The following is a 13,604-nucleotide window of genomic DNA, read 5'->3' as shown; positions in this document are numbered from 1 at the left end:
ACTTGTTTCTCTTTCTGTCTGTCACATTCTGCCTCTCCCTCTCTCGCTCACTATTCCCTGGCTCTGTCATGTCTCTCTGTTTCTTCACCCTTTTCTTGTGTCTAGTTGTACTTTAGTCTGCATCTCTGTGATTGTGTTTGTGTGTTATTTTCTGCTTTGCCCTCCTTGGTTCATTAGTAGATTTTGTTCAGCTGTGCTCCTCAGGTGTTTCCACTCTACCCTTACCTCATGTGTTTATTTAAGTCTTCAGTTTTTCTTTTCCTCCTGCATCTGTGTGCTCTCCTTAAGTGATATTGGTCCCTAGTGTTTCGTGGTCTCCAAGTTTTGTATCGTGAGTTCTGGGGTTTCAGCAATAAATCTGCTGTTAAAGTTTAGCTTCGTATGTGAGTCCTCACTCTGCAAGCACACAGCAGGCTATGACAAGATAATCCATCTTTGTGAAACCTTAAAGGGAGCAGTCAAAAGAAGAACAAGACACTATGACATGATTAAAGGTTATTTGCTGCTCTATTAAATTAACATTTAAGTGTTTATTTGGTTGTATGATGCATGTATTGTATGCTATAATGTCTTCCCTTTTCTTTATATATAGTTTAAATAGCAGCACATCCTCACTTATACAAGAAACTGCACCTGTTTAAATTTAACTGCACCTGTTTCAGGAGGACAGACAGGTTTTAATGCTTATTTGTGCATTAAAACCTGTCTGTGTATAATTGTTATATTTGTGGCTACATTAAGAGGCTAATTTCAATAGAAACTGTAAACTGTATGATGTAATTTATGATTTGTGTTAACTGCAGATGATGTAATATGAGATTAAACTATTATCACAGGTAGGGATGCACCGATACCACTTTTTTGGAAACGAGTACGAGTACTTGCATTTCAGTACTCGCCGATACCGAGTACTTAATAAAAACATGATTTAAATTTACAGGTAACAGCTTTAGTCCTATAATTTAACAAAAAAAAAGAAAAAGAAAAACAAGGGACTGGTTTGGAATTAAGAACATTTATTTAAAATAAAAAGCATATTGTATGCAACATATTACAGAATAAATAATTATGAAAAAAAATTTAAACAGTGACAGTGCAACTCAAGTATTGTTTTCAGTTTATTGTAAACTCTGCCGCTTTGGACAACACAAGGTCATTAATAAACATCTTTGCTATTTAGTGCACAATATTTGAATAAACTAACTAGTGCGTCGTAGCTGCTCACTTTTTTAGTTAGTTCCTCAAAGGGGGCGAGGATGGCAACAGTCGTCTCCATAAGAGCCCATTGGTGAGCGGTGAGATAGTCAGGGAGTTCATGCTCGGACACGCCCAGCACTCGCTTTTGCTCAATGAGGGACTGGAGCATGTAATACGTGCTGTTCCAGCGCGTCTGTACGTCCTGCTGCAGTCTCTTTATTGGCTGGTTGAGTTGTCCCTGAATGTCCTCGAGGCGGGAGTAGGCTAAGGCGGAATGTTTAAAATGCCCAACTATTTTCCGTCCCACTGCTGTAGCATCAGCTATGCTCCTCTGTGCTAATAAGCATGGGTAAATAAGCGTGGGTAAACTCTTTGTACTCGTTGTCGTGTTGGGATTTTGGTGCTTGATTAAATTACTTGTGTTAAATGCGCTACCTTTAGAGCCTCCTCTGGACAAATTTGCTGAGCACAATTTGCAGTCCGCCTTTGTTTTCGCGTCTTCGTTCACTTTGAAATTGTTCCACACGGCTGACTTGTCTCGCCTGCCCTTCTCTCAGCTCTGAGCTGCAGCCGGGGCCTGGGGGTGGGCACTCGGGGCCTGTGATTAACCCCTTACATGCCGCTCAAACATAGACAGGTCTCAGACCGTGGTATCGGTCCCCGGTATCGGGGGACTTTTAACGAGTACGAGTACTTTAGAAAGTGTGGTATCGAGGCCGATCCCCGATACCGGTATCGGTATCGGTGCATCCCTAATGCACAATGTTTCCTTATATACAGTATAGATTCAAGTTTATTTTTCTGAGGGGAAAAAAGATCTTTTAAATATTTTAGATGCTTGGGGTTCCACAGAAATATATTTCCATTTATCTGGTTGGCTCAGTTGTTGGGATCAGTAACTGGAGTTATTCTAGGATTTATTTACACAATGAAAAGTCACGGGTTATCCCAAGTGGATGTTCTAGGTCAGAAACATCTGGATTATCTGTTCATGAGACAGCACTCTGAGAGTAACTTACTTATAAAAAAAAGAAAAGAAAACACATCTATTTCCATCTTTTATATCCATTTCTATTTCAGGGTGGTAGCTGAGTTTATTTGTTTTGTTTTTGTTGTTTTTTTTAAATGGCAAATAAAAAAACAGTTGATACAGGAAGATCAAAATATTCAAAGACTGCTTTTATCCAGCTGGGAATATAATTATAATATAAAAATGTATGAACATAATTATGCAGTGTGACTTTTTATTGTGAGAGCTAACCTTTACACAATCCTTCAGCAGCCAACATATATTCACTACAACAGTCATCTCAGTTCAACATCAACACGGCGCTGAGACAGATTCAGCAAGCAGAACAGAAACTCTCTGCCTGCATAATCAGGAAATGAATCAGAATTCTAAAACCTATGAAAACAACCCCCAGGACAACATCGCTATGAAAAGCCTTTGAAACGTCCATATGGGTTTTAGAAAGTTTCAAATTCAATAGAATTTTACATGTTTTGTGCAGTTTGATGGTGGTGTGTAGATTGTGCATCATATTATGTTGCTGTTCTGACTGGAACTCATTGTTGCACATGATCATGGCTTCATGTGGTTTTAAAGCCTAATTTCCTGCATAGTTTTGTTACACGTCTCAAATTGACACGATTACTCATCATTTTCAAACAAAGTTTGTCTTAAACCATCAAACTCTTTAAATGTGGACTGACAGTTTGAATGAAACTGTTTTTTGTGTTTACACGTCTTTCCAGAGGGCTCTTCCTGTAAGGCCGTGCATAATGTTGCTTACTAACTAATAACCTTTTAAAACACACTACATTTCTCTCCTCTCTTCTGTGCTTACTCACTGTTTTACTTCGAGGCTTCCCTACAAAAATCTTGCAGATCCACACACTTCATTCTTTAGACAAAGTGAGAATTTGTGGTTTAAGTAGTTACAGGATGTGGTGTCTGAGAGGGCACCAGTCTTCTGACCAATATGACACTGTGTGCTTTACTTGTGATGGTAATGTCCATATTTTTAGTGCAGTAGTTTGCACATATTTCTTCTAAGTGAAAGATTATAGGTTTGATCCCAGGAGGAGACAGAAATCCCTTTGGTGCCATGTCGAAAAAGGGCCACTATGACAGTTTGGCAGTAAAAAGTCTGCCAAATCAAACATGCAAAGCTTAAATAAGAGAAAAGCAGAAACAGCTTTTATTTATAAAGTTGAAGAATTTTCAGTTTTTCTAGGAAAATGAAAAACGTGCTTCATTTTCAAACAATTAACTAAAATATAATGCTTATTTACATTGTATTTCATATTAAAAGTTCCTGACTTATGACAGACACTCTTGTTACTTCAGCAAATGTCAGTCGAACATGAAACACCGAGTATCCCACTGATAATCTGAACGTCACCACAGAAGAGCAGAGGAGGAATGTAACCTGTGCAACATTATGTGACCTGCTTCTTTATGAACACAACTCCAGGCAGGAGCCAAGAAAACATGGGAAGCAGGTCAGTTAACATAAATATGAAATATGCAGCATGAATGTGTGCTGCATTATATAAATAGTACAATAGCTTGTGTGAATTTAAATGAGTTGTAGTTTTGAATCACTGATAACAACAATCATCAGCCTCATTGATTTTCTGCTCTTCAGTCCACTGCTTTTGTAAAGTCAATTATATGTTGGACTAAAAGCAAAAAACAACTTCGTTTTAAAAGTTATTGTGTTTTCTTTTTTTGGACATGAGACCACTCAGTGTTTCACTTTTAGAGTGTCTTAATACGAAAGCAGAAGCAGTGTTGTAGGTGCACTTCCTTTTGAGAAGTGTTCGCACAAGACGTACGCAAGACACATGAGAGCAAATACTTTGAGGTTTATGAAGCACATTGTTTGTCCTCCTTTCTTCAGCGGATCATCTTCTGCACTATCAGCAGCACTTACACTGCAAATTGGACATATTGGCGAGCATGGATGCACTAAACCTGTGCTTAATTCTGCTTCTACCACTGACTGCATGTTCACAAGATTTGGGAGGAGGTAATGTAAAAACTGTTTTCATAATGTAACATTTATTTTTTAATGATACTCCAGCCTCTGGTTTAAATGATTGATACTGTTTGTATTATTGTTACTGATTTCAGAGACTGTTGTGAAAACAATTGGGAAACAACCAGATGTCACTCAAATATGCACCAATGAAACACAGAGAATCATCACACTGATAGTTTGTAAGATCAGAACTCAGAGAAGTGGAGAAAATTGTAGTCTGCTGTATGAATATGGACGGGGCTTTGAGAACAAATGTGACTCCAGGTTTACGCTGATGAAAGAAAATCAGACTGTGTTTCTCCACCTGATCAATTTAACATCAGAGGACAGTGGGAGCTACACCTGTCAGTGTTCAGCTCCTGAAAGAACAAAAATTCTCCATCTTAATGTCACTGTGGAAGGTAAACAAGGTAAACAACAACGTTCTTCTTAGTTTAACCATTAATTATTTAGCAATATAAAGTCTGTACTGATTTTACAAGGTGACCTTCAGGATTTGTTAACTTTGAGGCCAATAGTCATACATCACACTTAACCTTTGTTCAGTTGTAATGCAAATACTACATCCATGTTTCTAACAACTGCTTTTCTCCTCATACAGAATTAAGCAGCAGGTCTGGAACAGAAACACTTCCTCTTACACTGATTTGTGTAACCGTGTTCATCATTGTGAGTTTAGTTATTTTTGGATTTATTCACGCACGACTGCGCCACAGGTGAGAAACTACTGTCAGAGCTGTGTTTCACATGTTTCATGATTTACCTTTTAACACGCTTCATAACTTTAAAACAGCTGAAGGTCATTTTGATGTAACGTCTTGCTGTTCTCATGTTTAAGTGAATTAAAGTCAATTAGCTGCCTGCTAATAATTTATCAGACATATTTATCGTATTAATGGAAGTGCACCACTGCTATAAATAATTTCTTATCTTCAGGTTTCATATGAGGCGTTGAAGGAACACAGTGACTTTCATTTCCTGTTGCCCCCATTAAAACGAGCTACACGATGCAGCGACTGATGATCAAGATCATGTTTGTTTTTGTGTTTCTCTTACAGAAAACCAGAACCATCGCCTAGACCTCAAAACACGGTACTGAGCAAAAGATGTAACTTTTGATTCATTTATATTGTTTACTTAACCGTAATGTTTTAAACATATTTGTTTCTGCAGAGGTCAGAGGACATTGAGCCATACAGCACCTACATACGGAGAGATACTGGACCATATTCGACTGTTCAAATGCACGACTCTAAACAGAATACTAACAGTTCACATGTGTCAGCAGACAAAACGGAGGCAGTCTACGCAGAAGTACAATAATATTATATCACATTTTTCAACACTGACAAGTGTAGTTTGGCAAATTCACCACAGGGTGGCATCATTTGACTGACAAATAAAGAACTGACCAGAATCAGCTTCATCATCTCAGCATTTTAGCATTGTGTTTTCAAAATATTTTGTTACAAACTGCAGTAAAACTTTATCCATCATTTGTCGTGTTTTTCATTTTTTTAATGCAGAAGAGAGAACTTTGTAAATTATCAGTGTTCATATGAGTAAAATCATATAGTCAACAAAAATTCAACAACTTCAGATCCCTTTTGCTTTATTCACTGTGACCACTTTCATGTAAGTTTGAGGAACTAGCAAGTGAGACATCTTAATAGTTCATCTTGGTTTGAGAACGAAGATGAATAAATGTAATTACAGATAAAAATCCTTCAGGATATTTAATGTTCTAATCTTTCTCATTAGACTGAATAAACCAGATCCACATCATGGTTTCATTGCTTGGGCCATCTGCAGTGCTGATATGATGTACTTGTAAAGGATGTGAGTCTCTGAGGGCAGGAATAACAGGCTCTTAAACAGGTCAACAGTCCATATTTGCAGTGCAAACTGTTTGGCCAAACTAGAGAAAACTCAAACTAAGAAAAATAATTTAGCTAGAGAACAAAAGAAAAATAACTTCATGATAACTCCAAAATAAATCAAACTAATAAACAATCACTTCTGCATCAGGATGCACCCAATTTCAGACCAGCGCTCAACACAATGTGCTCACTGAAAAATGCTTCAACACGAGCTCAAACTCTTGTAAAAAAAAAAAGTCATCAGCTCCTCCCAATCCAGAAAAAAAAGAATTAAACACCAATTAAATCTTGAATATGTTAGTTTTCAATCTGTTGTTAAAAAGATAATAGGAATGAGTTCACAGTGGGAAAATAAATGTTCTCCAACTGCATAAAATCCTTCAAACATCAGATAAAACTTCCCCTCTTTAATATGACATGTGGCACATTCTTTACCATAAAAGGTCTCAAACAGGGTCTGGACTGGATTGTCAGTTCCTCAGTCCACATTATGAGGAAGCCAAGTGCAGTCTGAGGAGATGTGAGAAACACAGACATTAGTCAAAATAGGCAAATCTTAGCACTTGCATTTTTAATCAGATTCTCTTTTTTGTGGCAGAATTACACACACAGCAAATATAAAAGCTTCATTTTTAGAGGTCATAGCCATGCATGTAACTGTCATTTAAAAAGAAAAAGGTCGTCACTGAGATGTGAGACATTTCAAAAGAGAAAACAATCTGAAAAAAATGCAGTAACAATTTATTAAACTAGAAAAGGTTGCATTTCCTGCAAAAATGCTGTGTGAATGCCTTGTAGTGGAATCTGCTGAAAACAACTGAAGAAGTAAAACTATGTGCTGAAAGGAGGTGAAGAAACAGGCATTGTGTGAATGCCTGTGAGGCATTCACACAATTAAGAGCCAACAAACTGGCTGAAGTGGTGCATAACCGGACAATCCTTTTTTAACACTAGACCAGGTGTAGTCTGGTCTGTTGTCCACAAGGTGGCACTGTTTGACTTCAATTCATTAAATGCACCATTTTCTTCTTTAAGTTGTAAAGGACTTGTTAAGAACAATAAGCAAGGCAAATGTAACTCTGGCAAGAACCACATGATGTAAAATTGGATTACATTGTTTGGATGTCAGCTCCATAGTCTATGGATAAACTTAAATAGTAGAATGTTTCACTTAAAATTGTGCTTATAAAATGAGTCTAGCTGCAGTAGGGGAGACCGGGGATAGTTGTAACGTGGGTCAGTTGTAACACTTCCAATTTCTCCAATCAGGGCTAAGTTTCAAATGATGTGACTCATTCTGTGCATGCCCAACTCAGTTCTGCATGCACATGTGAAAAATCAGCACATTTTGTCAAACACAGACAATTTAACACGAAAAAAAGTAATTTGTATGCCAAAAAGTAAGTTTTTCTACTTTATTTCAATTTCTAATAGCATTATCTGCTTTGCAGTTAAACTCATCAAACTTAAATTATGTTATTTGTATGTCTATGGGGATATATTCTGTGTAGGTCTTTAGTGCTAATGTTTTAGCCGTTGGCTGTAATGTTAGCTAGTTCATGGCTATAGGAGTCTGGGTCAGTTGTAACAGCAACAGTCTGGGTTAGTTGTAACAATAATGCAGATGTTAAAACTTACCACACTATTACTTTAACTTATATTAAACAACTTGGGGCAATGACATCAGCAGAGAGAGGTTCACTGGTCACCTTTGTATATGCGGTTAATGCCATTGGCAACACAATTCCTCCACTGTTTGTGTTCCCACACATACATTATGCAGACCACTGTGTCAGAGATGGACCAGTAGGAAGTATTGGTAGTGGAAATAAATCAGGAGGGTGCAAGAAACAGATTTCCTCATCTTTCTGAAGCACTTTGCAAACCACACCAAGGAAAGCCATGATAAAAAGTAATGGAATTGTGATGCTGGTGAACAACTACATTTTTTCAGCTTCATTGTTATGTTCAAAATTGGTGCAAGAGTTGTAGGTTATAATGCCCACTGAGCCAATGAGGCCAAACTCAAGGAAGACCAACCAAAATTAATGAAATATTTAGTTGCAGAAAATCCTATAATTTGTCTTTTTTGGGGGGTTGGAATATGTTCAAAAGCTAGATTTCTGCATTCTGTCACGCACACACACACACACACACACACACACACACACACATAGCTACATAACCTTGAATCACCTTGCTGTTGAATTGTGCTATACAAATAAACTTGCCTTGCCTTGCCTACATAAATGGCTCTAAGTGCATTCATGTGTTGAATAAACAAAGATTACATGTTAATGTTTTGTTAGTACCCTTATTTCATTGTGTTACATTTCACCCCAGGATATGTTACAACTCACCCAGACTATGGGGTTAATTGTAACATTTCACTCTTTGTGTTTGAGGCCATATCATGCAATGGGTAATTGTGCTGCAGAGAAAATAGCTGCACTATTTAATAGCTGAGACATGTAAATACTTTGCATTACATTTTGAATCCACTACCTTAAAAGAGCTCCAATTTACAGACAGAAATGTCAAAAATGTTACAACTATCCCCGGTCTCCCTTACTTTCTTTTCTTACACCTGAAATTAGGATGATGTTTTAGATTGTTGGGTTTCCCCTGCTTGCTTTGGCATTTCCTGCTATCTAAAGTTGAAGTGCGAGGTCGTGGGATCGGAAACTCCTTCCTCTTTGGTGAGTGTTACATAAACAATGGATATTAGTGATAATTATAAGTGATACTCTCAGCCCAGTAAAGGGAAATGTGTCAGCTATCATGATTGTGGCTCAAGAGTTGGCAGTTCGTCTTGTAATCGGAAGGTTGCCGGTTTGAGCCCCGGCTCCGACAGTCTCGGTCGTTGTGTCCTTGGGCAAGACACTTCACCAGTTGCCTACTGGTGGTGGTCAGAGGGCCCGGTGGCACCAGTGTCCGGCAGCCTCGCCTCTGTCAGTGCGCCCCAGGGCGGCTGTGGCTATAATGTAGCTTGAAATCACCTGTGTGTGGATGACTGAATGTGTAAAGCGCTTTTGGGTCCTAACGCGCTATACAAATACAGATACATATAAGAGGATCAAACTCAGCATGTTACTCCATATGACATGGTCTACATTTTCTCATGTTTACAGAAATTGCACATAATTTAAAAATTATTAAGTTAATCCAAAGAGATTCTTTCAAACTCAGTTTTTCACAAATGACTGCAGGGCTGGGTGCTTGATCTTACACATCTGTGGCAATGGAGCTGAAAACAACTCAGTTCAGCTATCAAGAGATGCGTACCAGTATGCATCTGTTGTTCATATAGTGTGTAATCTATGGTTTCTTAATGATTCATTAGTCAGAGCATATGCAATCATGTTAAAAATGAAGCTGATTATTAGGCTGAGTTCACTCTACAGTACAAAAATAGTTGTCACTTTTTTGTCAGTCACATACTTGCACAATCATGTTTTGATATTTTAATCCCTTAAACATGTTTTTATTCCCATAAACTGGAATAACCCTTGTACAGATCAGTCAGGGTCTTTCCTGTTCTATGAAAGCACTTGAAGCACTTAAGAGGAATTAAAATTTTCCCTCTTCACATTATTGTGTAAACAACATGTCACGAGAAACATTTCATAAAAATTTTTTATTGGACAACAAGCCTCCAGAGAAAGATGGGAACTTGTAATCACATGAAAGTCAAACCAGTCTGGCCTTTGTGTTGGATACTGGTAGATTTTCTTCCAGCCTTCTTCTCAATGTATCCCTTTCTCTACATTTATTCTTGATTTTATACCTAAGAGCTTCTAATGATTAGTGTGGCAGCAAATGCAGAATCCAATAGCTCATATATGAGCTTACTTGTTTTAGTGGTAGTGGTAGTGAGGATGATCGGTGGTGCTGTTCTCTTTAAGCTTCAAGCATCTCCTCAGATGGTCCTTTGTGAGTGAGCTGAGGGACTTGGGACTAGCATAGTAGCGCTGCATGAATGTTTATGTTCTCAGTCCTTGTACATGTATGTCTCATTCCAGTAGCCCAATACCTTGTCAAACTGGGCATTGTCTAAACCTGTATGGCTTTTACTTTTGAAATCTAAAACTCTAAATTCATCAGGTGGACTTGCTTTTAGGTAGTGGCATTCCATCAGGAGATATCTTACAGGTAATAAGAATGTGAAAAAATGTAAAAATTATGAGCTGCACTAAAACACTGGCTGGTACTCACAAAGACAGAAAGTTATCAGATGATAGCTTATGGCTTTACAGATGACCTGAATGATAATTTGGTCTCAATTAATGCAAAGGTTAAACCATATAGTGCTAATTAAAACTGTAGTTAAAGAGCTTGAATTGACATTTGAATGTTACTGTAAATGCTAAGAATGTAACGGGCTGCGATGGCAGACCGTGGAGTTGCAGTGAAAGTAGGGCCCAAACGCGAGACTCTTACTGAAGGACAGTGGATTTATTGACAGGGGGTGGAAAACACACAACTATATACAAAATCCCGGCACTGTGGTCCCGTGGCGATTCTCCCTGAATCCCACACAGTGCAGATGTTCGTGAAAGACTCCAAAAACTCCCACACCGTGACTTCCAAAACACACTCCGCTCCAGATTCCTAGTAACACAAACACATTCAGGTTAGCAGGGAATCTACGTTCTCAAAGGTTTATACCAAGTCCACGGCTGTACTGATGAGTTCTGACTCAAGGATCCAGCGTCGGCCTCAGCTCAGCTACAGTCTTAAAGGCCGCTCCCTTGACGAGCGTAATCTGCTGCAGCTGGCAGAGGACGACGAGCGGCAGGTGTGGCTGTCTCTAGAGCAGAAACACTTCCAGGTTCGCAGTCTCTTCAGCACACCAAAACCTCCGGAAGCTTGCACGGAGAAACATGGAGAAAAAGGAGAGAAAACCAAAACACCACACGGAAAATATAAACATAAGCATACACTAAAATACATGAGCCCTGGGTCCCTAGACCCAGGCCATGATAAAGAATGCAATGACTGCGTTACAGTTAACTCTGTTCCTTTTTGTTGTCATGCATTGCTGATTAACATAAAAGGCTTAATATTTCACTTGAAGTCTGTGGTTACATTCAGCTGTATTTTCTTTTTTTTTTCTTTTTTTTTGACCTGAACTTCACACATCAGCGTGTATGAAAATATGTCAGCTGACAGGTGGTGACGTTCATTGTGGGAGCATTATGTCAACCTCCACAGATGTGTATCTCTATTTTTTTTTTTTCCCCTCTTTTCTGCCTTTGAACAGCAATATCCAGACTATTACATAAAAATGAAACAACTTTGTCTTTAAATGTCTATGCAGACTACCTGCTGCATTACCTTTTGCCTTTAAGCCAGGTTTGCCTTGTGGCAGAGGTGTTTCAACCTTCAGTGAGCTAAGTGGGCAAAAGGTAACAATACCTTACCGAGGAAAACTTTTCTCTACCTCAAGTGCAAGGTATATACATAAATGGCATATAAACTGACAGGAAAATTAAACTTTTAAATAGTGAGAGCCATGATTTAATGGAAAAAATAGAAACTGCTAAGAAAAAAGTTTTTTCTGACCTTTATTATTATGTTACATGTGATATTCTGCTGGCTGCAGTTCTCAAACTGATAAGTTTCATTTGTGCATAAACGTGAACACAATGAACCCCACAAAGGAAGAGAAACCAGCACATGAAAACCAGCTCCAACCATAGCATAGAACATTTCAGATGGAGTAACCCTGTCCAACCAACAACAGACTGTGACAGTAAATACAGTGACCACAAATTCAACACGAGCAGCAAAATAACTCTGAAAGTATCTCCCGATTGGAGTGGACACAGTGATTGTGTGCTGAACTTTTGAACGATGGGAGAAAGGAAGGAGATGATGCGTTTGTGTTTACCAGGAGGAGAAGGAAGAGAGAGGTATGCATGAGTCATTTTATGGTATCGTGTTTATGTGTGACACTGCATCCTAGCATGTCAAACTGTTTCTGGTAAGTGAACATGCACAGATAGTTCCTCCTGCTCATGAAGTTTGCAGCTGAAATTCCAGGAGACTGTTTCCAAATTATGTTTACCGACAGAAAGTTAAAGAGTAAAATAATGGGACAGGTTTCGAATGACAGCCAGCCGATGGTTCTTTAGTCACTGATACAAATAGGAAGTTCCTCTGGGTATCCGGTTCTATAGCGAGGTGTCAGCTTCCTTGAAAGTTCCTAGCAGTGCATGAGGTTCAAATGCTCACTGACTCAAAGTGATGTCATTCATTCACCACAGTCTTACCAAAGGGTTACTTAGGTTTAAGCTATAATTTGATGTCCAATTTAACCCACGAAAGCACACTGCTGTCTTTTTTATTGTGTTAATTACTTTCTTTTTCTGATTTTCCTTTTCCCCACCCCCCGACAAAACCCACTGCACAGTGCAGAACATAAAGTTTTATGACTACTGCATTTTAATTTTGTGTTCATCTTCCACAAAACAGCCAGAGTCATTGAGCACTCTTCAAAACACAGTACAATAAAAGTAACATCTTTTTAAAGTTTATATTATATTACAATTTTTTTTAACAAATGTCCTTCTGCACAGGTCAGGAGACATTGAGCCGTGCAGCAACTTCATAAAAAAAGAAATTTTACTTTTTATTACTATTTTACTGAACAAAATAAAAACTCTAAACTGAATATCAATAATACAAATATGTTAACAGAAAAAAAAACATTTCAGAAGGTTCTTGTAGGACTGCAATAGTGTCATCACCCTTTTTATAACCTTGAGAAGATTAGTTTGGCATATTGTCCACAAGGTGGCGTTATTTCTCGGGATTTTTTACATGCACTATTATCAGTCTAGAAGTAACGTGTGTGACAAACATAGCGCTGATCAGAATCAGCTGATTTAAAATTCGTTAATATGTTTTAAGTAAACTCATGCAGTCTTTAAATCAGCTGAAATAGTTGAAAAAATATTTTTTTGATCATCATTCATTTAGCATTTTGTAGTTTTGATGTGAATATTTTCTCATAAACTGCAGTGATCATTAACTTTAACCAATTTCACTTCCCTTTTCTTTATGCACTGCAAGTCTTTCGTGTAATTTTGTTGTTGTCGCATCAGTAAGTGCCAGTAAAAACAGAGAAACTGAGCTGAGTCATCTCTGGATAAGCGTCACGGACTGGTACACAGTTCAACAGTGTCAGCAGCTTTCTTTAAATCAACATAAGTATATTTTTACTCTGACTTTGATGCTCAGTTATTTAAAGCGGTGCTTTTCCGTCAAGTTCTGCAGAGCTAGTGCATGCTGTGCAAAGATCAGGCTTTCAGTCACTCAAGTAAATCATTCAGGAAGCTAAGATGTCTTTACAGAAACATGTGTGGCAGCAAATAGAACAGAGATGAATACGTGTAATGACCATATTTGTTTTGGCTCAGTTGTGAAGGTTTTCCTCAAGCAGGAAGTTGTTTTTTTACTCCCTCAGGATGTTAAT

The 13,604-nt window shown here is 38.1% G+C and overlaps 1 protein-coding gene across 1 annotated transcript; it reads left to right on the top strand.

Annotated features, from left to right (window-relative positions):
• The first annotated feature begins 4,027 nt into the window (after positions 1-4,027).
• Positions 4,028-5,673, top strand: LOC102789484 (uncharacterized). The gene is made up of 5 exons (XM_087836277.1): positions 4,028-4,232; positions 4,337-4,654; positions 4,846-4,960; positions 5,303-5,336; positions 5,418-5,673. The coding sequence occupies exons 1-5, from the start codon at positions 4,163-4,165 to the stop codon at positions 5,565-5,567; spliced, it is 687 nt and encodes a 228-aa protein (XP_087692403.1). The 5' UTR covers positions 4,028-4,162; the 3' UTR covers positions 5,568-5,673.
• The last annotated feature ends 7,931 nt before the right edge of the window (positions 5,674-13,604 follow it).

The sequence above is a fragment of the Neolamprologus brichardi genome, chromosome 23, assembly GCF_056152115.1.
Source record: "Neolamprologus brichardi isolate AB-2024 chromosome 23, ASM5615211v1, whole genome shotgun sequence".
NCBI lineage: Eukaryota > Metazoa > Chordata > Actinopteri > Cichliformes > Cichlidae > Neolamprologus > Neolamprologus brichardi.
The sequence above is the reverse complement of the archived record's forward strand: the minus strand, read 5'-3'. Positions and strand labels throughout refer to the sequence as shown.

Excerpts from the sequence above, each read along its gene's own strand:
- LOC102789484 (XM_087836277.1), top strand. The coding sequence starts at position 4,163 with ATGGATGCACTAAACCTGTGCTTAATTCTGCTTCTACCACTGACTGCA. Across the intron at positions 4,233-4,336 it reads TTCACAAGATTTGGGAGGAG|AGACTGTTGTGAAAACAATT; the intron begins GTAATGTAAAAA and ends TACTGATTTCAG. Across the intron at positions 4,655-4,845 it reads CACTGTGGAAGGTAAACAAG|AATTAAGCAGCAGGTCTGGA; the intron begins GTAAACAACAAC and ends CTCCTCATACAG.